Genomic DNA, 24314 nt, shown 5'->3' on the forward strand with positions numbered 1-24314 from the left:
AAGCCGGCACCGCTGGGAACAAAACCTGAAAGTCTTGGCCCACATAGTGTGTGTTTGTGTGAATGAGAGAGAGAGAGAGAGGATGAGAAGCAGGAAGAGAAAACATTGGTGTGAGACACAAATATCAATATTATATCCTATTTCTATCTTAATAACCGACAAATTGGATCTTATAACGCTGCAGCCTGACGACATATGTCCTATTTGAAACCAGCTAGTAGCTTTGAAGAACATTAGATGGACTAAAAACATAAAATTATAAATAAAATTCATCACTAAAAACCTAAAGAAAAGAAGGATAACCTCAACACACCATGGCCATCCTGCTCAGGCCTTTCCTTACCGATGTCTATGGAGGCCTTCCCCCGCAGCAGCAGCTTCAGACACTCGCTGTTGTCGGTCAGACAGCAGTAATGCAGCGCTGTGCTGCCCTTCACCGTCTGCTTGTCCAAATTCAAACTGAAGAGGGACACACGGCTTTAAATAGGCATATGAAAACATGACATCTGTATTGTTAAGTGAGGTGAAGAGCAAACATATTGTCAATCTGTTGTTTTCTTGCTGTATTTACCTGTTTTGAGTGAGGAAGTCAACGATGTGAAGAGAAGTTCTGTCCACCAGCCTGACTGCCAGATGAAGGGCCGTCTCGCCTTGTTCCTGAGATTAAATAACATTTTTGTGCTGGGGATGCTGGAATAATGTCATCTTTACAGGCAGACTCATGTGTTATTTGCTGTATACTAACATGTCCATTGGCCAGAGGTATGGGCTCCATGAGGTCCACACCCTCAGCATAGACCTGGATGAGGGAGAAGATGTTCCGGGCCTTCACCGCCTCACACAGTGTGTGGAGCCGTGATGTCGGATCCGGACGCTTCTTCCTGGCGAAACGTTTCTCGATGTACTTTGCAGTGATAAAGTCTTTCCTCGCCTGCCTGGTGGGAGATGGGAAGAAACAGCTCAGTATCAGCCACATAATTTGTTCTTAACGGCTGTAATTGTATCTGAACACGACAGAATCAACACAGTGCATTGGATTCCTGATCAGCTGATAACCACTTCAGTGTTTGATCAAGTTTCAGAAATAAATACGATATATAAAACTCTCACACTGTTCCTTGATGACTCTCTAGAGTCAAGATGTGTCATTAAGAACAACAAAATAACCAATGTAACCTATAATACTGTCATGCATAGTCCCGGGATTTGTATCATCTAGTCCTTTAATCGAATCGAATGAGTAAAAAAAAAGTTTTTGTTTCAAAAAAAATTATGGCTGTTCTACTTAAAGAGTCAAAAAAGAAAAGACTCTTTTCTGAAAAGAGTCAGAAAAGAAAACAACAGTCAAATGTTACTGAATGGAGTCATGAAATACTTGTACACACCTAAACTATAATCTGGTGTCAGGTGTGGAAGAAGGTCAGCCTCGAAGAGTCATTAAACATTACAATTGTGTTTTAATAACTCTTTAACGCCCCATTAGTATGATACCATTGAGAAGAGACAGAGAGACAGGGGGGAGGGGGGGGACGGGGTGTAGAGGGGGAAGGACTTACATGTCACTAGCTGGATTGGGTTTCACCACATTTTCGGCACTTAAACAAGCCTCCATAATTTCATTAAAGGTTGCATTCCCCACATTCTTGGCCAGCTGTGGAGTACAGGCACAGGCACAGGCACACGCACACACACACAAACATGAGGCATTTCCAACATCACATACATTAATTCAACCCATCATCATTGCAACTTCAATTTGCACCTCTTTAAGGGTGTGGTGCGGACACTTAAGTGTGTGTATTTAGTTCTATATGAGCAGCACATCAGCCACCTAATTGCAGCAAACAGGACTGATGTCAGGACAACAAAAAAGCAACTGGAAGCATTTTATTTTAACCATCATCCAGGTGGCAAATCTCTCCAGCAAGCAGTGATTAGGAAAGCCAAAATGAAGACTTCCAGAAGTCTTGGAGGAAATAAAAGAGATGGTTTTCCTCCTAAGGCTATCTACCCCCTCGTGTCCTCCTCCCACCTACATTTTTTTTTTCACTTTGAAGGAACAGCTTAAACCTAACCCAAAATAGGAGATGTGTGGAGAAAATGGCACTAGGAGTGATTTACCAAGAGCTCAGAGGTGCTGAGTACGTCCAGAGTGAGTGACTGGATCCTAGAGTAGTGGACTCCCAGCTCCCTGTGGATCCCTGAACACTCGATGCAGGTCAGGATGCCCAGGTTGGTGGACAGCCACGTCGGGTCTAAGGGTGAGAAATGAAGAGGATGGAGAGATTAGGAAGAAAAACAACATGTGAGGGAAAGGCAGAAGAATAAGGGCGACAAAACATGAATCTCTGGGGTACTCTTCTGGAGTGTGTTCACCAGCTTTAATGTCTCCTCATCGAAATCAGCGAGGAAATTCAATAGCTGCCTAAGAAACGTGAGCAGGCTAAACTATAGCTGTCTGCCTAAATACTCATCCATATGTGGATATTCTGCATGTCGGTCTGTCATGTCTGAAGGAAGAACACTGAGGAAAGCTTGTTTCAAAGCCATGACTGAATACTTCCACAGGTGCAGCTTTTAAGAACTCACCAAAGACCAGAGCAGACCAGATTCATCACTGATAACTCTTTCCAGAGGCATACCAAACATTTTTTGACACATTTTTTCAAGCAGCAATTGCAGTCATAAAATATGCTTCCAATTGCTGTGTACATAATGTATTTTATGATGAAGTCAAGAAACCAAATCAAAGGTTGAAGATTTCAAACTCAAATCCTTCCAAGAATAAATCATTCTTCCTGGGGTCTCCTGAGATTTTCCCACCATATATTAAATTCTATTTGAAACACAAGATGTGGACAGTGTGCCATTTTTCTTTATTATACTTTATTATATCTCTACTGGCAACTAGATAGAGTGACATGAGGACTACAATATTAATACACTAGTTTGCTTGTTAAAGACTGTTCACGATTCTTTATTTGTTGTAATATGTACTGTATCTAATATGTATGTATCTTTTATTTAATATAACATTTAATGCACACTGAATTGTTGATAAAAAAACAAAAGAAGCCAATCACAAGTGAGGCTTAACTGCAGATATTGGAACAATAGATACGGATTGTAATATATTACATGATTTCTATTATTTTTTGTACAGTAACATGACATTGTGATAATGCATGTTAGTGCGTTATAAGTCCACTATTTGTGGCAGACAGACATTAAGACGAGTAAAATGACAAACTCGATTTTTATTTTCATTTTTTTTGAAAACGTATAATTGAGAATGACTTAACTTGAAACAACCTGTTACGTACTTCACTTCATTATGTGTTGTTTTTTTAACCTGTAATTGTTTCTGTTAAGTCAGTGAATAGTAGTAATGGTATTTAAATGACCTCAAATGGCAATTACAGATTAAAATTTAATAAATAACTTATGAACAATTCAACTTACGAACAGCCTCTTGGAACCATTTGTGTTCACAGGTTGAGGACTACCAGTACAAACAACTAAAAATCTACATAACAAAAGGTACCGCTAAAGTATTTGGTTACTACATGTAGAAAGTTTACTGTAAAAAATCAAAATACTATTTGCAACTCATGACTGATATGTGTAGAAAGTGTTCAGACTTTCCACAACTTCTGTAAAAATAATTTTAATCTGAAAGAATGATTTAAAGATCGTAAAAGTTGGTTAAATTCTTCACAGAAGCAAGAGATTGTCCCAACCACTCACTGGGAGCTCCGCAATCGCAGCACACGTCGTTTCCAGTCATCCTCTTGACCTCTCCCAGAATGGCTTTGGTCAGTTCCTGCACAATGTTGTTCTCGCCGACATGCTGGTCCCCTTTAAAGGCCTGATTCAAGGCCTCCTCCTTACTGTTCTGTAGCACAGAGATCCAGCTGGGGAAGGGGGCAGGAAAAAAATGGAGGGGGATTAAAAAAAGGATAAGGAGGAATGAATGTCAAAAGGTTGGAGGATAAAGCATGGCTTCAGACTCTGTGTGTGGTAGGAAGTGTATGTAAAGTGGCCAAGATGGAAACAGGATGCATTAAGACTGAACACAGGGAATAAAGAAACAGGAACTTACATCTGACAGTCCTGGTCATCCTCTGCCTGAAAGTGATATGTTCTGTCATCTGAAACAAAAATAAATGAATGACATCACATAAGAGAAGAGAAAGAGAGGAGAACAAATCAAAAGACATTTAAGTTCCCCACTGAGACTGAGCTTCTGGACAGAAAACAAACATAAAAAATCTTGCAGCTTTTAATGCTTCCTGCAGAAAGTAACCAGGAAGGCTGAGAACGATCTAAGCAAGATATGCAAACCAGAATGTGTCCACTGGATTTAGCTCGAAACCAGTTTCTGTATCTATACTGCAGAGTGTTTCGGATTTTAATCCCATCATCTCTTCCTTCCAATCATTCCGTCATCCCTCTATGGTTGAATAACAAAGATGCTCAAAATCAACAAGTGTCACAGCCAGACACAAAAGACCAAAGTCTGAAATACACTGTTGATTTCAAACAAACTGATAAATCTATGATGTGGAGGCATGCAAGGAAAATATCAACAAATATTTTCATCATCTATTTATCTAAAGACATTTTTCTTAATGAAAGTCAATTTTAAAATTTGTGTAAATTAAAAATAAGCCTTGCAGCAGCACACACAGATTGATGGAAAGAACTGACAGGGAAAAGTTGTTGAACAGTCAGTGCAGACAAAACCAGGAAGGGACAGTCTGAGAAGGTCCAAGGTTGAACTCACGGGATATGAGGTCAAAGCTTCTCTTCTCCTCCGGATTGTGTTTCACCTGGCAGGTGAGCAGGTTGAGTTTAGCTGGAGGCCGGTTAGCCTGTCAGAGGAAAAGGAAGGAAGAGCAAAAGGAGAGGGAAGGAGAGAGGGAGAGTAACAACAGCATAAATGAGAGTGTTTTTAAACCCAATCCCACCTGCAAGAACCAATGCCACATCTGCTCTGCGTGAGAGGAACTGAAGAGACCCTGAGGACACGAACACTGTTGTTTATGAGAGTTTATTCTCTGCTTTGATGAGAATAAACACATCACTTCTACCTGGTGTTTGGTTTAGACTAAGGAACATTTCTTACTGTGCCATGAGAGATGGTGAGGTATCCGTTCTTTGCTGTGCACTTTCTCTTCTGCCAAACTTTCCTCAAACTGAAATACAGAAGATGAAGAATAGAACATGTCATGCACATCAACAGATGTAAACAAAATAAATGTTTAAGTAACGATAACATACAAGCATAATAAACATAACTCATCGTTGTGATCTTGAGTTATTTTGAATTGACTATGGGATCGATGCACATTAAATCAATTAATGTTAAATTGCTGTAAAAATTCATCTGTAGCAATTTTGGTTTGTATTGAATTATTTTTAGTCATGTTTCAGTCACATATTTTACAGTATTCAGATATAATCTAGTTCCAACCTCTCAATGTGATAATTTCCTTTTCTTCTATGTTTTGTGCCACTATGAATTAAATATCTTTGAGAAGTTTATCAAGATGTCTCTTTTGGTTCTGGGTAGTTATGAGTTACTATTTTGTGACAGTTTATTGAAAAACAATTAACAAAAAAGTCATAAATGAATCATTATAATTCATTTTCAAATTTAAAACAGAAAAAATAATACAACATTTTATGGATGTACGTTATTCAGAGACACACTGTTCATTTACTATAGCCATTTGTCAAACTCACCCATCACTTTTCTTGTGGAGGAACCCGCTGCGCTCCGTGCCGTGCTCTTTGTTCCCCTGTGGCTGGTGCAGGCTGTAGGTGGTGCTCTGCCGCACCTGAGAATCCTTGGAAAACACATAAAGCAAATCAGAAGCGCTGCAAAATAAATAAAACATGAACTAAACACAGAGGCCAACAAAACATTTGCAAATCCTCACTGCAGTCTAGTGGAGTCAATGAAGTGTTAAATGATTTACATTCTGATTCAGGGTCCCCAGACATTTTCCAGACCATTACAGACTACAATAGGAAGATTGCTGCTGTGAGCCTGAATGGTTTTGTACACATGAGGATAAGAAAACATGAGGAGCTTTTACGCCTCTGAATCACAGTCAGACAAACAAAAATTCTATAGATCAAATAAAACATGATTTATTTTTTGGCTATTCGGGTCTGACTGCAGTGTAATAATAATAAAGATGAAACAAAGCCCAGATTTTTGCATGAACGATGTCATTTCCCTCTTGGAAACACTACAGGAAACAGACAGGAGGACTTCTGAAGCCAGGCGTTGACAAAGCATTCATGGTTTCACTGGTGTGTGCTGTTATCAGCAGACGCACACCCACAGCCAACAGGACAAACATGGAAGAGCAGGAATGCAGCCCCTGCTCCAGTCTTTCAAATTAAAAGCATAACTTAACCAATGTATTGAAACATAACATCACACTGATACGAAACAATTAAATCAAATGTGCTACAACAGAAGAACAGAACGCAAATCGTACAAGGAGTAAAAACAAATGAAGCGACACCACATTGGAAACAGGATGTAACGAAATAGAGACATAAGACTTTCTTGTTTTTTAAGGAAATGCACTTACTCTCCTAGACTTGTTTCACAAAAGATGGAGGCACAGAGGGAAAAAAAGAAAACAACATTCAGGTGAGACTGGGAGCATTATTGATAACTTACACAGCACAGACCTGGGGTCAGCTAAATATCATTCTTCATTCAAGTGGTGTTGGTATTGCTTGCATTTAGAGGATTTTAATTTCAATTCCAATTCTGCATTTCAATCCTGGTTCTTGTCACTTCTCAAATCTGGTTATTTGAGGGTTGGGGTCAAACAGCTCCCAGACTTTTAGTAAAAAAGTGTTATTGTTTTTTTAAACAACTTCTCACAACCAGAACAGACCATGTTTCCTTTAAAATGTTAAAAGGTTCAGGATTGTTTCTGTCAATCATAATACTGATTGATGAGCATCGTTTAATTTATGTCTGTTACCTCTTTCTGCTCCACCTGTAGTGATGACTTGAGGACATCCCGTAACTGTGTCAGTTGTTTTCTCTCCTCATCCTGCACCTGCTTTATCTGTTGAAAGATAAAACGGGGATGAAAATAGAGACAATAAACATACATGAAAGTGATGAGAAAAATCCATTGAAGGAGAATAAACTCCAGACCCGCTGTTTTTCTCACCGTGTGCAGATCTGTGGCCAGTTTTTCTATGGAAGGCTTGAGGTTGTCTACAGCTTTCAGACCATCCTGAAAGAAACTAAACCGGAGACGTCCCACATATCAGTGCCTTAAACAGAATAAACACTTAAGATCATTTGGCTCAAAACCAAAGCAGTTAAAATTTATATAGGAATATGTGTCTTACTTGCACTGTGCGTGGAAATACTTGATGAGATTCTGCAGCAGGTCCACCCCCTTCTTGATCTTGATCTCGTTGACTTTGAGGAGATACTATAACCGTATTGAATACAGATTTAGTCAGGCACCTGAAGCCAGGTGCATCACAAACATAATAATTTCTACTCAAATCTGAAAAAACAAAAAACAAACATTTAGCTGCTGCCCTCATATTTTCTAATATCCTGTTCTCCTTTTCCTTTAAATTACTAATAAGTCATATCTGACTCCCCATCATCATCCACCTAACCTCACACATCTGCAGCTGGAAGAATCGCCTCTCCTTCTCCATCTCTTCAGCAATTTCCGCCCCACTGATTTCTGTCCTGATCATCCCATGTTGCCTTGCATGCTCCTTCTTCTCCTTCTCTATCTTGGTGCTGTAAACAGATCATGAAGGGGTCAAAAAGCACATCAGCAGCATTAAAAACTCAAAACAATGTGGTATTGTGTAAAATCAGTCTTTTTACCAAGAAATCAATGGTTTTCCTATTTAAACGATGCCGAGTGAAAATGAATAGTTTTAGCCATGAGGTTGAGTCAGTATGTTTGTGTCTGTTCAACTACTATAAGTCTGCAAACTTTAAAGGATGGCATGTAATGTAATCAATTTTGCAGTCAGGTGGGGAAACCTTGGCATAAAACCTAGAAATAGCATCTTATGATGAAGGTTAACCATAATCACATAAAATCCTCACAATCTTCTTCATAACACCATCAGTATCCCCACCACACCATCTCTGAAGAAAGTGGTGTTAATGGTTATCCTGAAATGCATGTTTCATAAAGAGTCTTAGCATCCTCTCTCAGATCTTAAGACATTCAGATCCACAACAAATAGTTGTTGCCTGTTTCATAGTTATTGATCAAATGACGTACATTAGTAATTTATTATGTGTGTCTGTTATAATGGAGAAATATTAAGTTGAAATAGGATTTTATTGAGGAATGAGAAAATAAAATTCAACACATAGCATGACAGTCAATATTCAGGGCAGATTTTTCACAAAGACCATAAACTACGCATAGTTTCTCACAGGCAATCAGTACAATTACAGCACACACAGAGAGGAGGCATCTTTCCATGCAAAAGGGCATTCTTTTCCATATGCCGTTTCTTTTCTCTGTCAGTATATTTGTTTGCTTTTAAAAGAAGCATTTGTATGTTCCCTCTAAAGAGATGAGCCTGTCGGGGTATATTTGCTAGCTAAGAGTTCTCTCAGCTTGATTCATGTGAATGAAAACCATCTTCACACCTTCAACTGCACTGATTTGAAATATGTGGCAAAGGATGTCATTCTGAAACTCACATTTTTATTTAGAGCTTATAGGAATTAATTCCTGTTCACTGTTCTAATGAACAAAAGATGTATTTCAATAGCAAAGTGAATTGTTTTTACTCTTTATTTGGACTGCACATCTTGAATGGATTTTATATTTTATTGTGCGGTTACATAGAGTAACACTTCTATGTTAAAATTAACTAATATGTTCAAAAACATATCTGTGATTTAGATGTTTTTGTGGTAAACCTACCATTTACCAAGTGAACATTGCAAGCCTTCATCAGCACACGAATTTCAAAACCATGACAGCATTACGGCATCATCAAATCTGGACGAATCATGGAACATGTTAGCCAGACTGTTTGGCCTCCAGCCAAACTGACAGCCAGATGATGACTGAGCTGACAGTCTTTTCAGTCCGCTCAGTTCAGAGAGCAATTCACCATTTAGGAAACAAATACACCAATGGAATGTTGCTGCAGAGACTAATTTTAAGAAGAATAAAAGTTCGATTTTATTAAATCAATTTCTTAGACACTAATCTTGAATGAACAGCATTTGAAGTGAGATAACTCCTGACCTGGAGACTGAAAACAGAATTCACGGTGTAGGATATAAAAACCCATGGAAGAATCAGGAATTAATTTTGAAGTAAGATGTAATAATTCAATCTCTCTGCCTCTGTGAATCTGAAAACAGCACATTACTGAGAGCAGACAGCAGAGAGATCGCAGACAGCCAGAGAATCCCTGATTTAGAGGAGCAGCAGGATATGCTGGGGTGTTTAGATAGTTTTCCAATCAGGAGGAAAATTGCACTTCACTATCAATTGCCTCTGTTTGCTATCAATAGAGTCAAATCATAAGAATAAATTGGGATGGAAACAACTAGCCACATAGCATCCAGTTGACAGTACAAAGCCTGCACTGTCTGATCCAAATGGTTTGGAAAGGAGATGTATTACCCTTTCAGTAAAGAATGTCCTTTGCAGCTTGTAAAATACATGAAATGCTATAAAAAAATTGTAAATGCACCATCACAGTGGTGTGTCAGAGGATGTGGATGTGGGAGAATAATGGGGAGGACTGGTTATTCACATCATCAAGCATGTGTTGACAGATTATCACAGGAGGGTTACAGGGAGAGCAGTTTGTTGGGACAAGTCATCAACACAGATTTCATCATAGCATACTAATGACACATGCATTAAGACTAGATTCAGCTTTTATGTTTTCTAGATCATGATTGCAGTCACAAGATTTTAAGAACGAGGTCAGCATGATGCAAAATTGTTTAACTCATTAACAAACTGTCTGGTTATGTTTATTAAATAAGGATAAATCAGTGGAGAAAACAGAAGGATTTCTTACACTTTTGTTTCATAGTCTTTCCAGGCTTTGTCAAAAGGTTTCTTCAGATCCTGTGGAAAACAAACAAACAAATAAATAAAACAAAACAGAAATTCAAGTTGAAAACAACACAATTATAGAACCGGAAGGAGCATCACATCTAAATATATAATAGATCTAAATATATAATAGATGTTCCATACCAACAAACCCCCATTTAACCTGCTTTAAAGGGACTGGGAGGCTGACTTCGGATAAAGCAGCAGATTCTAACTTATGCTAAACTAAGCTAAGCTAAACCAAGTGACTGCTGGCAGCAGGTGAAAACAGTACGTGCTTATCACGGGGATAGAGCAGATACAAAAAATTTCCCAAAATTTAAGTTTTTGATCATAAAATAATAGCTGGATTAACAGATGATGAGATAATTATATCATAGAATAAACCAACATGTGATGCCTGAGGCTGTAGAGACAAATTCACACACACTGCATTAGCAACAAGCAGGAAGTACAATCATGTCATATTTATCAATAGTAAAATGCGAACTGTCACAAGTTCAGAAAACTTTCCTTCCTAACACACTAATTGGACTAAAATGCAATGTGTGTGTGTTTAAGGCGTGTATTTCATCACAAAGTCAGTCAGGAAGATGGATAATCCTCCTTACAGCTGTCTCAGCAGGAAACTGGGAAAGTCTAGGTGGAAAGTTTTTGGGAAAGCAGCTTGACGGTGTTTGGAATTTGTAAATAAAGCAACGCTGATATTCTGTCATCACGGTTTTGCTTTCAAAAGCTTCTTGAGCAGAGCACTTGACTCAACATCCCATAATGCAATTCAGATTAAACAAAATAAGACAAACAAAAGTAAATATCATTGTTTGCAATTGGCTGTGTCTGAGAGAAAACACTAAAAATTTCTTGTTGCTCGATATCATTCCAAATTATTCTACAGATTCAATGTATTTTTAGACAACACTGTGACCCCGTTGTTGACCTTCATGTCAGCAGTGGAGGATTGACCCCACCTGTCAGCCCACAGAAACGTGTTGATGTTCACTGGACCGACCCAAGGAACACCCCGCCATTAAACTGACCAGCTCAAGGGCAGGAGCCAGTAGAAGACTGAGTCGATCAACAAAGTGACAGACAGGCCAGTAAAGTTATAAAAAAATAAAAAAAAAAGAGGAAGAAAGACAGAACAAACTGCAGGTCAAGAGAGCAAAGACAGAAAGAGGCTGAGCGGAAGGAAATGTCAGTGCCAGAGAGGAGAAAAATGGTAACAATGGCTAAAAATACCGATCCAACAATCACTGGGAAAGGAATAGAACAAGGCCTGGACTAAACACTCCCTGAGAGAGCAACCAGCTCTTAGCACCCTGGTTCCTCATCCAGCTGAACCCAAACTGGGGAAAAGGAATGTCATGCCCTTGACAAGGGCCTTCATTTTCAAGCCTCTCCCTACCGAACGCCGTACATGTCTAAGAAAAGCAGCTCCTGTCAGACATTCCTCACCTTTTCCCACCTCAGTAATGAAAGCACGAGATGGTGAGCAGCAAATCTGTTTTACCAACATAAAAAAGGCTAGGTTCCCTCACACTAGAAAGGAAATCCGTCTAACTGTGGCAGTACCTATTTACTTGTTTAAATTCTTTGCACTCTGAAATTTCTGTCTCTAAACAGAATGATTAATCTGAGTTGCTCACAGCACTGAATAATAATTTAAAAAATGAAATCAAAACCTGTGTCTGCTAAGCCGGAATCAGACTTCGACATTTCTCTGTAATGCATTTATGTTGCCGTGCCAACAAATCCATTAGTTGTTGTGACTTGGCCAAGAGGTGCAGAACAAAGAACAACTCCACCATTCAACCATACAGGACATGTTCTGCTTTTCCTTTGCCATGTTTACAGTAGTGAACAGAGGAGCAGTTTTCAGCAAATGATCTATGGAATCATGGAAATGTAAAAAAGTACACAAGAGAAGTCAACTGACATCAATGATGACATTATGACACGTCCCATTGGCTGGTCAGACGTCCTGAAAAGGGATCTAATGACCACAACCCCCTATGTGACAGGATAGGCTAATTCTGTGCAGCGCAATCAAAGGAATGCACCCACTCAAAAATGTGTCCTTAAAATTTCAGAGAACAGTCAAAAATGGCCTATAAATTTTCCCACAATTACATGTTCTGGGCTTGCACCAGAAGGTAGTATGACTAAGCCACGGTGGCTCAGTGTAAATGAATTGAGTAAGCCTCAAAAAGCCACACTCTGTGTCCAAGACAGCAGCTTGCTATAAGAGCAAGTAAAACTTACAAGTAAACATTGAGTAATATTTTGTATGACTGTATCTTCACATAGTGAATGCAAGTTTTCAATTGTTGGGGGGTGTAAAACCACACTTGTCGTGGGGTGTGTGTGTGTGTGTGTGGGGGGGGGGGGGGGGATACAACCCCATTTTTTAGAAAACGGGGTTGTTTTACTGCATTCTGGTGCATTTCTATTCTATTTCTATTCTAAGGGCAAAATCTTCTGTTGAGTTTACCTACAAAAATACACTAAAGTCAACAGTTCAAGCTTAACTATATTTCTATCCTACTTTATGCAGATATGAATGTGAAATTCAACAATTGAAAATTTGCATTCACTATGTGAAGATACAGTCATACAAAATATTATTCAATGTTTACTTGTACGTTTTACTTAGACTAGAAGACATTTTAACTTTGACTTAGACACTTGGATTTTAATAAATTTGATTCTTGGTATTACTAAATGTTTACTTATAAGTTTTACTTGCTATTATAGCAAGTGAGGTGCAGTGGCTCAGTGGTAAAGCGGTCGGTAGAGTGGGTCGTCCTATGATTTAAGATCGGCGGTTCGATTCCCGCTCCCGCCCCCCCAAAAATACCCGGAGGTGAGCTGACAGTGGGAGGTGTCAGCTCATCTCCGGAGCACTGCCAAGGCACCCTTGAGCAAGGTGCCGTCCCCTTTACAAATTGCTCATTTGAGGCGCACCAAGAAGGAGCTGCCTGCCACTCTACCTCCCCTGCATGCCTACAGGCCCCTTTGTGTATGTGTGTGATACAGGGGCCTGTACTCACAAATATATATGTATGCATGCGTTTGTAATCAGTAGCTAGAGTGTGCGTTCTTAATTTCCCTTCGGGGATCAAACCAGTATATAAAATAAAATAAATAAATAAAAAATAAAAAAACACATTTACATGCATCGCTGGTTATTCCTGCCGGTCATAGGGATCAAAAGTCTAAGACTACAAAAAAGTATTGATAATATCTTTCATTTACCTTCTGATCGGTCTGTCACCACTCCTCCCCCCTCTCAGCATTCACCATTTGTTGTTCAATTAGAATTTTAACACAAAATCTACTATAAAACACTCTATTCTCATTTTCTTTCGATCGATCGTCCTCTCCTTGTTGTACACCAATTCGCGGGTTTAGCTTGTAAAAATAGAATCCTTGTTTTTTCATTTGACGAGAGGAGGTCATGACTTGAGTGCATATTTAATGATCGGGAGCGTTCGGGTCACTTCGGCTATTTCCGTCGGCATGCGTGCCGACGAAGAAGAAGAAGATGACAAAGAAGAAGAAGAAGACGAAGAAGATGGGCGCTGCCTAGCGAGAGAAAAGATTTGTTTTCTTATGTTATCACTCGGGGATTTTGTGAGTCCAAAAAAGTTGTAAGTTTGAGCCTTTTTTCCCCTAAAAATAAGAACGCCACTGTGGCTACACAGGCTAAAAACCTTGTAGCCACTCTGGAATTTACTTTGCCTATGGCTATGGTGAAGTGGCGAATGGTAGCGCAAGCCCAGATATTTAAATAGGTTGTTGTTGCAGTTGCGATGGTTTTTCTATTCTCTCTCTTCAAACCTCGATCGGTCTCTTATCTAAAATGACCAATAGCAATCAAGCATGGGCCACTCGGCTGTTCACGACCCACTGAACCACAATAACACACAGTACAGCTGGACTCGCCTCATCGCTCACTGGAAAAGCGTGAGACCACAGACCTGTTTTCTCACACTTTTCCTCTTACACAACATAGATTATACAGTAACTACACACACACTAACTGAATAGCAGTGAGCTGATGTGACTCATGTCGGGTTAGAAACACAGACTGGTCAATAAGCAGAGGATAAGGCATGACATCATCCCGCTCTCAAAGTTCCCTGTTAGCAGAAAGGTCTCCCGGAATCAGCACTTTCCATTTTCCACAGCCTGGAGTGTGTGCTTATCTTCAACAATAACACTACTGAGTCTTCCTGGGACCCCACTGCAGCCTTTATTTTTTTGTAGTACTGACAAAGCTGCATCCTGTGTCAGGACTACAAAGCTTTTCACAGCAATTTTACCTGCTGCAAAACGCACCAATTAAAAAGCAAGAGCTGACTTTGACAAGAAATGCAAATTGCTCGTGGTGGTAAAAAGGCCATGAAAGTACATGAGGGGGAAAAGTGAGCTTTTAGCAGAGGAACAGCAGGGACACGTTGCTAGGTGGTAGCCTGTAATCACTGAGCCATTAATGTCCATCCCACCGGGGTTAGTTCATCGCACTCCTTGCCAAAGGCGCTACTGCCGGAATATTAACAAGATCTGTGAGAACAAGGGCCACCATTAAGTGCAGAGTTAAACCAAATGAAAAGCCCAGTAACTATCTGCCACACAGCTTAAGTAATTGCAAAGCCTTTAAATGTGCAAAACTGCACTTTTACTGCATTTGAAGAAAATAAAATTTAGTCATTTCCCTATTTTATTTTTTTTTCCTCCTTTGTTCCTTATGATCCTATGAGACTTTATCCGAGCTGTTACCTATCCTTCCTGTTGTGGTTCTATATGAAGAAAAAATGTCTTAATTTAGCATTTATTTACAATTTGCTGCATGTGGAAACACAGGGAGCTTTGGAAAGATTTTCACATCCTCAAATTATCATTAATATTATAACTACTTTTGCTTTATACAATAATCTGAACTTTTAAACATCCCTCTGTCTCTTTCCTGACAACGATGTCCAACCAATTACTTAATCCTCCTTTCTTCCTTCTCTCCCTGCAGTCTAAAGAACACATTATGCAGGTCTGGACTTCCTCCCTCCTCACAGGTATTTCCTCCTGGGACAGGACAGGGGTGAAAAGCACGATAATGACAGAGGAGGAGGATGAAGATGATTAACATGAAGACAGGGACCAGGGAACCGCCTCAGGGTGTGGAAGTGAACAACAGGTTGAAAAGGATGACGGTGTGTAAATGTGTGCACATGTCCTAACCTATAAAACAAGCAGCAGCTCATTAGCCCCCGTATCATTGGGGTAATGAGAATCACCCAAGAGCTAATGGGCAATGAGTGGGTACACATTACAGACGTGGCTGGCTGCCACAGCCAAAATGATTGGGTGGGGAGTTGGGGGTGGGGTGTAATGTCAACAGTGCAAAGGACACATGAGGGTGAGAGAACGAGAGAGCAGAAAGAGATAAGTCAGGGAAGAAAAGGCAACACTTGGGAGGCTGGAAAAGAGCATAAAAATAAAAAGGTTCAGAGGTCAACACAGGGTCAAGTGGCTACTGGTCGTGGGGACAGTCAGTATTTCTATGGCAACCAGACTCATTATAGACCCATCACTTCAAACCTCGGAAAGAAAGGCAGGCAAATATGTCTCCATAACACCAAGTATCAGAAACGGCCAAACCGAGAATGAAATGTCAGGACTTTTAGCATTTCCTCTTCCTGCCTGCTGTGGCTTAAGGAAGTTGTTAATGTGTTCAAAGCAATACAAATGGTGAAGTCTGGTTGAACTGCGTATATGGTAAGATACTACTGCTTACTGGCTTCCTTGAAGGTCACTATTGATTCAATAGAGGATTAAACCTATAATATATCACGTCAAGTTGCCTTACCCCTTTGACTCCCTTCAGGTCTCCTTTCAACAGGCTATCCAGAGGAAAGGTGATGATGTTGTTCATGTTTTGGAACTTGTGGAATGGAAAGAGAGACAAGGAAGTTAGAAAAGGTTAGACTATCAGAAGATTTAAACCTGAAGGGAGAAAGAAATCACTCTCAATGCAAAATGCAAATTTATTCAACTCCTGCTTTTTTATCAGCAAATTATAGTATTCATCAGCTGTTTGTAACAACACATTAAGTGCAATAGATTTTAAACTAATTTCAATCAAAACACAATGTTACTTTGAATCATTGGGGTGGTCACATAGCAAAAACCAACCATCTGGAATCTGATGGGAGGAAGAATGAAGCATATGTTGAAAATAACACCCTGCTTAGAGTAAAATATAGCACTGGTGCGGAGATGCTCTGGTGCTGCTTAACTTACTCTGGCACTGGAAACTTGCAGGTTTTAGAGGGTAAGATGAATTCCATAAAGTGTGAGGAAAACCACAAAAAAAACATCTTGTCCTCAATTAGGATGCTGAAGTTTGGGTGATATTGGATATTCAGAAATGACAATGAACTCAAGCAGACTTCAAATTCCACCTTGGCCTGAATAACTCTGGATTGGCCACCACTCAAGTCACATAGAAAACGTCTGTCAGGAAGTGAAGAAGGCAGCTTCAGCATGTGAACCAGGAATATCATAAAACCTGGAGGCCTTTGCACACAAGGAATGGGCTAAGATTCCTGAACATGTTGTCTGACTTTGTAACACATTTGCAGTAACACGGTTTCAACAGAGTACTAGAGCAATAAAGGCTTTCTATTCTATTTTATACAAGTGATACATCAAATACAGACTGCAGCAATCAGTATAAGACCCTTTATTTTAAATACAAAAATAGCTAGGTTGGTAAAAGGGTCGATACAACCTGGGTGTTGTATCAACCAATTTAAATTTCTGTGCTGTGGTTTAATCATAGAAAACAGTTGATAAATAATACATTTGACCAAGAACCCTTTTAGTATCCCCAGGTTTTTGTGCAAGTGCATGTTGTGTCTTCAAGTTTATATCAGTTTTCTACTCTTAGGTGATATTGCGTTAAAAAAAAATGAAAGAAGGAAAAGAAATGCAATACTTGCTGTACAGTATGCACAAGACATCAAAAATGAAACATGATCCCTGACAGACAAAAAACTCTCCATTTTGTGTTTCAGTTAAGACTGGCCTCTGAGAGACGCTGCTCAAGTTTTCAGAGATAACATCTTCACATCTAGGCCAAGCTGCAGTTCATATTACTTTAATATGAGGTGTTGAGATAACATCGGTACAGAATCTCAGGCTCCTGGTCTTGGTATGAGTTGATACAGCATCCACGGGCAGCGCCAGACCTCACAAGACGGTGTCAAATTTTTTGAATAAACCTTTGGTTTCCATACAAAGCCTGGCTTTAGCAGAGCAGAATCAGGTTCAGTTAGATGCTGAAAGATATTTTGTGCTGCACTGGCATCTTGAACATCTGATTGGACATCAACAGCTATCTCCTGGCTTCGGATTCCAGGTGGACTCACCAGGTTTTTGAAGAGGGCAGTGAGCTCCTTGGTGAAGACGGAAAACTTGAGGAAAGCCGAACCCAGATCAGGATCGTCTCTGTAAACACAGTTTTCTCCAAATTTCTCCAGGGCTTGGGTGTACTGCTCCTCATTCTCTACGTGGGCTGGAAAAAAACACACAAACATAAAAACACGTCACATTTGAAAGGTAGCAGGAGTCAAACTTAAAATAAAAATCAAATCACTGGTGCCTCAAATTGTTATGGTTGTGATCTTGAAGTCTTGTCCACCATTACTTGTGACCAGACAGACATGTTTTCTCCACTGACGTGGATTTAGCTTTTTATTTGCTCTTGTTTACTTGATTGACAAAAAATGCCATAGGTAAAGGGATAAATTGATAATTGGTTCTGAACTGTACCAAACGTTATGTCTTGAATAGTAAATAAATAATAAATAATTTGTGGCGTAAAAATAATTCCAAATAAATGAAAAATTAAAAGACAATGAGGAAATTGTTGCTGTTATATCTTTTATCCACATTTTCCCACCCCTTGATGGCAGAGAAAGACTAAAATCAAAGGCAGTAATAGCTAAATAAAATATGAAGCTGAAGATGAACACAAAAACAAACATGTTTGCCCTAAAATTGAACTTCCAGTCAAGGACAAAACCATAAACACATCATCACCAAATCTGTCCATTACCTAGAGGACAGGTTAATACTAATAGATGAAGCTGGATTAGCTCACATCTCCACTGCCGACAAATCAACCACGTTACTTCAAGGACAAAGCTGAAAGCCTTTCAGAAGCATCCTGTTGACCTCCTCACTGCACTTAGATTTAACTGGAAACATCAAATGTTAGGTGATCCGAGAGGTGAGGAGGATGAGATGATTATTTTAAGACAGATTTGAAGTGGCAAAATGAGATTGTGATCTACTTCTGTGTGACCTACCCCCCTCATCCCACCCCCCTACACACACACACACACACACACACACACACACACACACACACACACACACACACACACACAAAATCCCCAGTAGTCCAAAATCTTATTCAAAATAAACCACCACCAAATCCTCACCTTTATAAAGTCTGACTTATGGTAGGGCTTATAATTATTCCTCAAATCTTCTGGTGATTAACTTCCAATTGATGAACAATGAACAAAATAATTAATTTCTTAGAATTAGTTTTACTGTTTGCTACCTCGCCATATAAATAAAAAAAATCTGTATCACTAAATCCATTATTATGTGTCAAATTCAAATGTGGACGTCATCTTTTAATTCCTTCTCTATGGCAAAGGTAAAGAGTCTGGATCCAGATCTTATCACAATGTAGATCAAAAGGATTATTGTGGAACTCTTGCAGAAACACCATCAGCCCCCGTTCAAAACCATTTGACTAATCCGGCAAACAGAAAGACAATCAAACCAACACCAGCAAAAACAAAATATTTTGACCCTGTTAAATACAGTTTATAGTTTACAGCTGTGAAATGCATCGCACAGAGAGATGTCATAAACTTCAATTGATGTCACATGTTGGGCGATCACCACACACCCTCAGCCTACTGTTCACACATTAGCTCCAGCTGTTCTGCTGTGGCTCTGAGCAAACAGGCTGACGGGCTACTTTTGTTTCTTAAGTCCCATACGACAGCTCACCCAACCAATCATTGTTTTTATTCTAGCCTGAACACATGAACACGCATACAGCTGTAAACACCAAAGAACTACACAGCATGTTGAGCTAGTTTACAGGACATATGGCATGCATGGAAAGGAGCGAGACACGAGGAAACAAGCAGCCTTTTCTAGTTTCCACTGGAAACAAAACCTGCTCACATGTTGGCTAAACATTAGCGACGCAGTAAGCCAGTGTTCAGGGACATTCATAAAGATGAAGGGCTTTCCATCAGATCAAACGTTTCACTTAGGAGTAGGTCCAAGTCCTCAACATCAATCAACACTTAAAAACCTGTCTAGTATGTTTTTTATGCCAAGAAGCTCTTCTACTTCTGACTTTTCAGAAGTAGAAGATTTCTAAAAACACTTGTGGGCACCCAGTGAAACTTGACATGAACAGGAGGAAATGAAAGATTTTTTGTTTTTATTTAGACTAAAATCACACAACAACATTAAAAAGGATCAATCAGTCATCAAAATCCAAATAATATTCTACATATATGTTGAAAGTTATAGGATTCCTAGAAAAACAGAAGATCACCAACACACCGCAAATCACAATGAGGATTTATTTGAAGCTGAAACTGAAGACTGTGTTTTATATAAATGCATAACAATAAAGACATGCAGCATTATAACTGAAACACTGAGGAATGTCTCACTCCCCAAAACACAGTAAGAGCTTTGGAACCGTGTTGCTTTAAAAACTATACCCATCTGTTTTGATTGGACCTGTTGACTTTTCCATATATAAAAACTTGCAGAAAGATGCATGACATAGTTGCAGACCTACAAGCAGAGTCCTGGAGAACAGAGGCCATGATACTGAGTTGGACACAAACACTGACAAGTCTACAATGTTCTTCACTTTATCTCCCCTCAAAAACACATGCAGGAAGAAAAACAATATGCAGATTCCTGCCATTTACAGAGGACTATCTCGCTTTCCAAAGGCTTATTTTGCAGCTTCTTCCATCTCCCTCTCACACAGAGAGGGTTTAATCATTAGACAGCAGGCATGCTTCTGCTTCCTCTTTTGGTCTCTCCCACACTCATTGCCTTACATCCAGCTCCACCAGGATGGAACTCACCAACTCTTTGTGCAACTAACCTCACATCAACTCATTGTCTCTGCAGAGTCGATGGAAACAGCCATGGATACCGAAAGAAGGAAATTAAGTCCACTTTAACATGCAGGAGATAGAGATCAGGAATTATAGGGCATTTACTGTAAATAAACAATCTAAAAGACAACGAACAAGAGTTTGAAAAAGAGTTGACACCAAGATCCATATCATTATCAAGTATGATAATTCTGCTGTTTTGTTTTTTTCTGCAGTTTCTACCCCTACATTGTGGAACCGTGCTTTTTCTCAAACAAAGACATTTTACACTGTGTTTATTATTGTGTTTTATTATTGTGTGTTGGGGTGGGGGGGCCAGGAAAAGAGATATGGACCGTCTGAACAGACTCATCCGTAGAGCGGGCTCAGTGGTCGGGCTGAGCCTGGACTCTGTGGATATGCTTCTGGAGAGCAGGACCATGTCTAAAATTAAGGCCATCATGAACAACACCAGGCACCACCTACACACCACCTTCTCCCAGCAGAGAAGCACCTTCAGCGGCAGACTGCTGTCACACAGCGCCTCCACAGAGAGGCTGAGGTCCTCCTTCGTGCCCCGTGCCATCAGGGGATACAATGACTCTCTCAGGAAGAGCGGGGGGGAGGTGGCGAGGTCAGCACAGGGTTGAATATGGATTTAATTTAATTTAAATTTAATTTTATACTGTTGTATATATATATATATATATATATATATATATATATATATATATATATATATATATAATTTATTTATTTATTTTTTATACTGTTTTATATTTTAATTCAATTTTATACTGTTTAGATTTTATTTTATACTGTTTATATTTTAATACTGTAATATTTTTAAATTTTATACTGTTTATATTTTAGTTATAGTTTAGTATATAAGTCCTGTTAGTGCTGCACGTGCCTGTCTGTTAGTGTAATGTATGTCTTGTGGTATGTCCTGTGATGTCAATGTTTCCTTTTCTCCTGGTATTTATCCAGTATTATTTGTTATGTAATGTCTGAGCAATGGATATATGCAATTTCCTCCGGGATTAATAAAGTATCTATCTATCTATCTATCTATCTATCTATCTATCTATCTACACACACAAAGCAGAATTTCCATACTTTAGGCATATAGATACATATTGAAATAAAAGCACAACTATAACCAACATGCATAATTGCCCCACTGTAAAGACTTGATATGCCACTGTAGGAGAGAATTCAGGTTAAGTGAAATGCTACTGAACCCCTTCTCTCTTTATTCTGAGCTAGTTAGCTTACTTTAACACAAGGGCATCAAAATACTACTACGGACAGTTCTAAAAGCCCCCCAAGAGGTCATTGAAGGAAAAGAACGGCACACACGTAACACCACATTTAAATTTTTAAGATATATTACACTAACTGCTTCCTACTGCTTTCAGTCATTCCTCTTGGCTAAAATAAGCAGCTCCTGCACACACACACGAAGGCAAAGAAAATAAAAAACAACTCATCTTCTAAAATGCTAAATATTGGGGATTTTACCCTCTAACTTTAGTGCAGTGTAATGACACCATTGTGGGAATTTCATTTTCGAGTCTACTTGGCTGCCAGGAGTGATGTGTGTGTCAGGTGTGTGTGGCAGTGATTCATACAAGGCATCGTACATCATCAAATTCAGAGTTTCCTGATGCAACGCTGACAGAGTGCTGCATTATTCAGGAACCCCATCAAGCTATCCTGCCCACCTTTGGGTACCAGAGCTGGAACACAATGTTCACTCGTTTGCCTGGAGTTGCTGTCGGTTCAGCAGCTTTTGGCAGGTCTATCCCAGCAGCTCTACTCCACCAGCTCCAGGTTATTCAAGGGGTGCTGGTTTATTCATCAAAATGCACAAGCTGACAATCTGACAGGTCCCAGCAGCAACACGGGGATCTGTCACTCATCTGTACAGCCTCCCCATATCTCTTCCTTTTTTAGCTCATTCACTAATAATTTCTTGCTCTCTGGTTCTCAACAGTGTGGCACCAAATTGCCATCTCTATACTTACTTCCTCATTGCTAGTCAAGACATTGCTGAAAATATCCTTTCAGTGCTTGGACTTTATAACCAGGAGTGCTTCCCTGGTTAATGATGCGTTCAGTGTCTATTCTCCGTGTGGTGTGTGATTAATTACACTTTATACCAGTATCCTCCCTGACAAACCATCAAATTATGGTTTTGCTCTTTTTCTCCCAGAATTCTTTTTGTTCCTTTAGCACAACTGGTGTTCTACACATCACCACAGTAATTTTGGATTATTTTTCCATTTATTGCATTCCAAAATTTTATCAACAGTAATTTCTAAGAAGACTTTGGGAACTGTTGATATCAATATCTTTTGGGTTTTATGGCCAGGTGTTTGCTGCCAAGATCAAGTGTATATTAAAACTAGAGTATTTTTAGTGGAACTTGCATGTAAATACTCTTAAATTCAAATGAATTATATTTGACTTACACATGGTTGAGCTGTTCTGTTGCACTATGGCTCAAACCAAAGTTGCACCAGAGTGGCGTAGCTTGTACATGTGCTTCTGACAAGGAATATCCCACATAATCTGATTGGAGTTATTTCTTGTATGGTTTCTATTGTTTTACTACTTTTTAATATTCTTTGTTGTTTTTTCTTAATCTCCAGAGAATTTTTATTTATGGATTTATAAATTCACCAGATCTTAGATTGTAACAGATGAATAGAAAATTATTTATGGGTGAACGGCCGTTTTAAGTGTAGTGTTTCATAAATGGTCCCAAACAAGAGACAATATCTGGAAAATATTTAATTGTCATCCGTCTCATCACAGCCAGATAAAATAGTTAAGACATAAAACAGGGATTCATGTCGTTTGTGCTGAAAACAGAGTTTGGAGAGCTCTTTTTGAATGCTAGAGGTCATGGCGACTCCACTTAATAAGGGCTTACCTTGGAAGGTCTGTACGTAACAGCATTCCCAAAAGCATTTCGACAAACAAAGGTGTTTCTCTTGTAATCACTGGGGAATCTGGATGAGCTTCACACTTAAAGCCTGATTTACTTCTTCCTTACTTTTTCTAGTGCATGCAATAACTTCAACTCTCCAGTGTATACTCTGTTGTACTAACATACAGACTGAGACGCAGCTAATTTAGCAACAAAATGGTCATTCACTGTGTAATTTTAACAGCAGGACCAAATTGTAGAAGTTACTCTCAAAAATCTACACCTGCACAAGATCAGCCTTTCATGGCACTGGATGATAGAATGGATATTCTGAGTCGGCAGACACACACAAAGGCAACATCCATTTAAATGCATGCGTAACAGTGGAGTCCAGTGAAAATGTCCATGCCTCAACACCCGCATGCAAACACAGGGTGCCCCCCAGCTGTTCCTTTGGGGGTCTGGATCCGACAGCTGCCCCTTGGGTTTAAACAGAACTCACACTGTTTTGAAAAAGACATGCTCAGCACATTGTTCAGAGGTCACTCCCCTCACTCGCTGGCCAAACAAAAGACACTGCAAAGACCGCAAACTGGCAGAGACAGCATCAATGAGTGTAGCAAAAAATATATAACCACCCTTCTCTGCATGAAAGGCAGCAGAACAAATGCTTTGGGAACACAGAGATGCAATTAATTTATTACGCTCTTCTGAATAAACTAATTATCCAGTGTAACGAGAACCCGCTCAGTATCAATTCTTAGAACTGCCTGGCTCTCTGTCCAGCAGCTGGGAAACCCCAAATTCTGAAAGATATTTCATTAAGATATATTTTAAAATGAAAAAGGGCAGCTCTTACAACAGGAAACATTTCAAGTGACTAAAATGATAACAGAAAGATACAGAAAGCATGGAAGGACAGAAAGCAGGACCCACCGAGACCAGAGGAGTAGATGGCCTTCACCGACTTCTTCATCTTGTACAGAACACTGCGGTCCACATCCAGAGCCTAAACAGACACACCAAGAAGAAGACACT

At 39.4% G+C, this 24314-nt stretch overlaps 1 protein-coding gene across 4 annotated transcripts in view; it reads right to left on the bottom strand.

Moving 5' to 3' along the window:
- asap2a (ArfGAP with SH3 domain, ankyrin repeat and PH domain 2a) overlaps positions 1 to 24314 on the bottom strand; it is a 45541-nt gene that overhangs the window by 6369 nt on the left and 14858 nt on the right. For all 4 annotated transcript variants that reach the window (XM_068338042.1, XM_068338041.1, XM_068338040.1 and 1 more), the window contains exons 2-19: positions 24213 to 24285; positions 17552 to 17697; positions 15988 to 16062; positions 10084 to 10133; positions 7678 to 7807; positions 7396 to 7481; positions 7212 to 7287; positions 7017 to 7103; positions 5749 to 5852; positions 5129 to 5198; positions 4787 to 4874; positions 4103 to 4151; positions 3748 to 3914; positions 2122 to 2255; positions 1557 to 1651; positions 746 to 935; positions 572 to 657; positions 344 to 459 (exon numbers count right to left, since the gene is read on the bottom strand). In XM_068338042.1, the coding sequence (XP_068194143.1) occupies positions 344 to 459; positions 572 to 657; positions 746 to 935; positions 1557 to 1651; positions 2122 to 2255; positions 3748 to 3914; positions 4103 to 4151; positions 4787 to 4874; positions 5129 to 5198; positions 5749 to 5852; positions 7017 to 7103; positions 7212 to 7287; positions 7396 to 7481; positions 7678 to 7807; positions 10084 to 10133; positions 15988 to 16062; positions 17552 to 17697; positions 24213 to 24285 (1822 nt within the window). The remainder of the gene's footprint in view (positions 1 to 343; positions 460 to 571; positions 658 to 745; positions 936 to 1556; positions 1652 to 2121; positions 2256 to 3747; positions 3915 to 4102; positions 4152 to 4786; positions 4875 to 5128; positions 5199 to 5748; positions 5853 to 7016; positions 7104 to 7211; positions 7288 to 7395; positions 7482 to 7677; positions 7808 to 10083; positions 10134 to 15987; positions 16063 to 17551; positions 17698 to 24212; positions 24286 to 24314) is intronic.

Source organism: Antennarius striatus, chromosome 17 (assembly GCF_040054535.1).
Source record: "Antennarius striatus isolate MH-2024 chromosome 17, ASM4005453v1, whole genome shotgun sequence".
NCBI classification, from domain to species: domain Eukaryota; kingdom Metazoa; phylum Chordata; class Actinopteri; order Lophiiformes; family Antennariidae; genus Antennarius; species Antennarius striatus.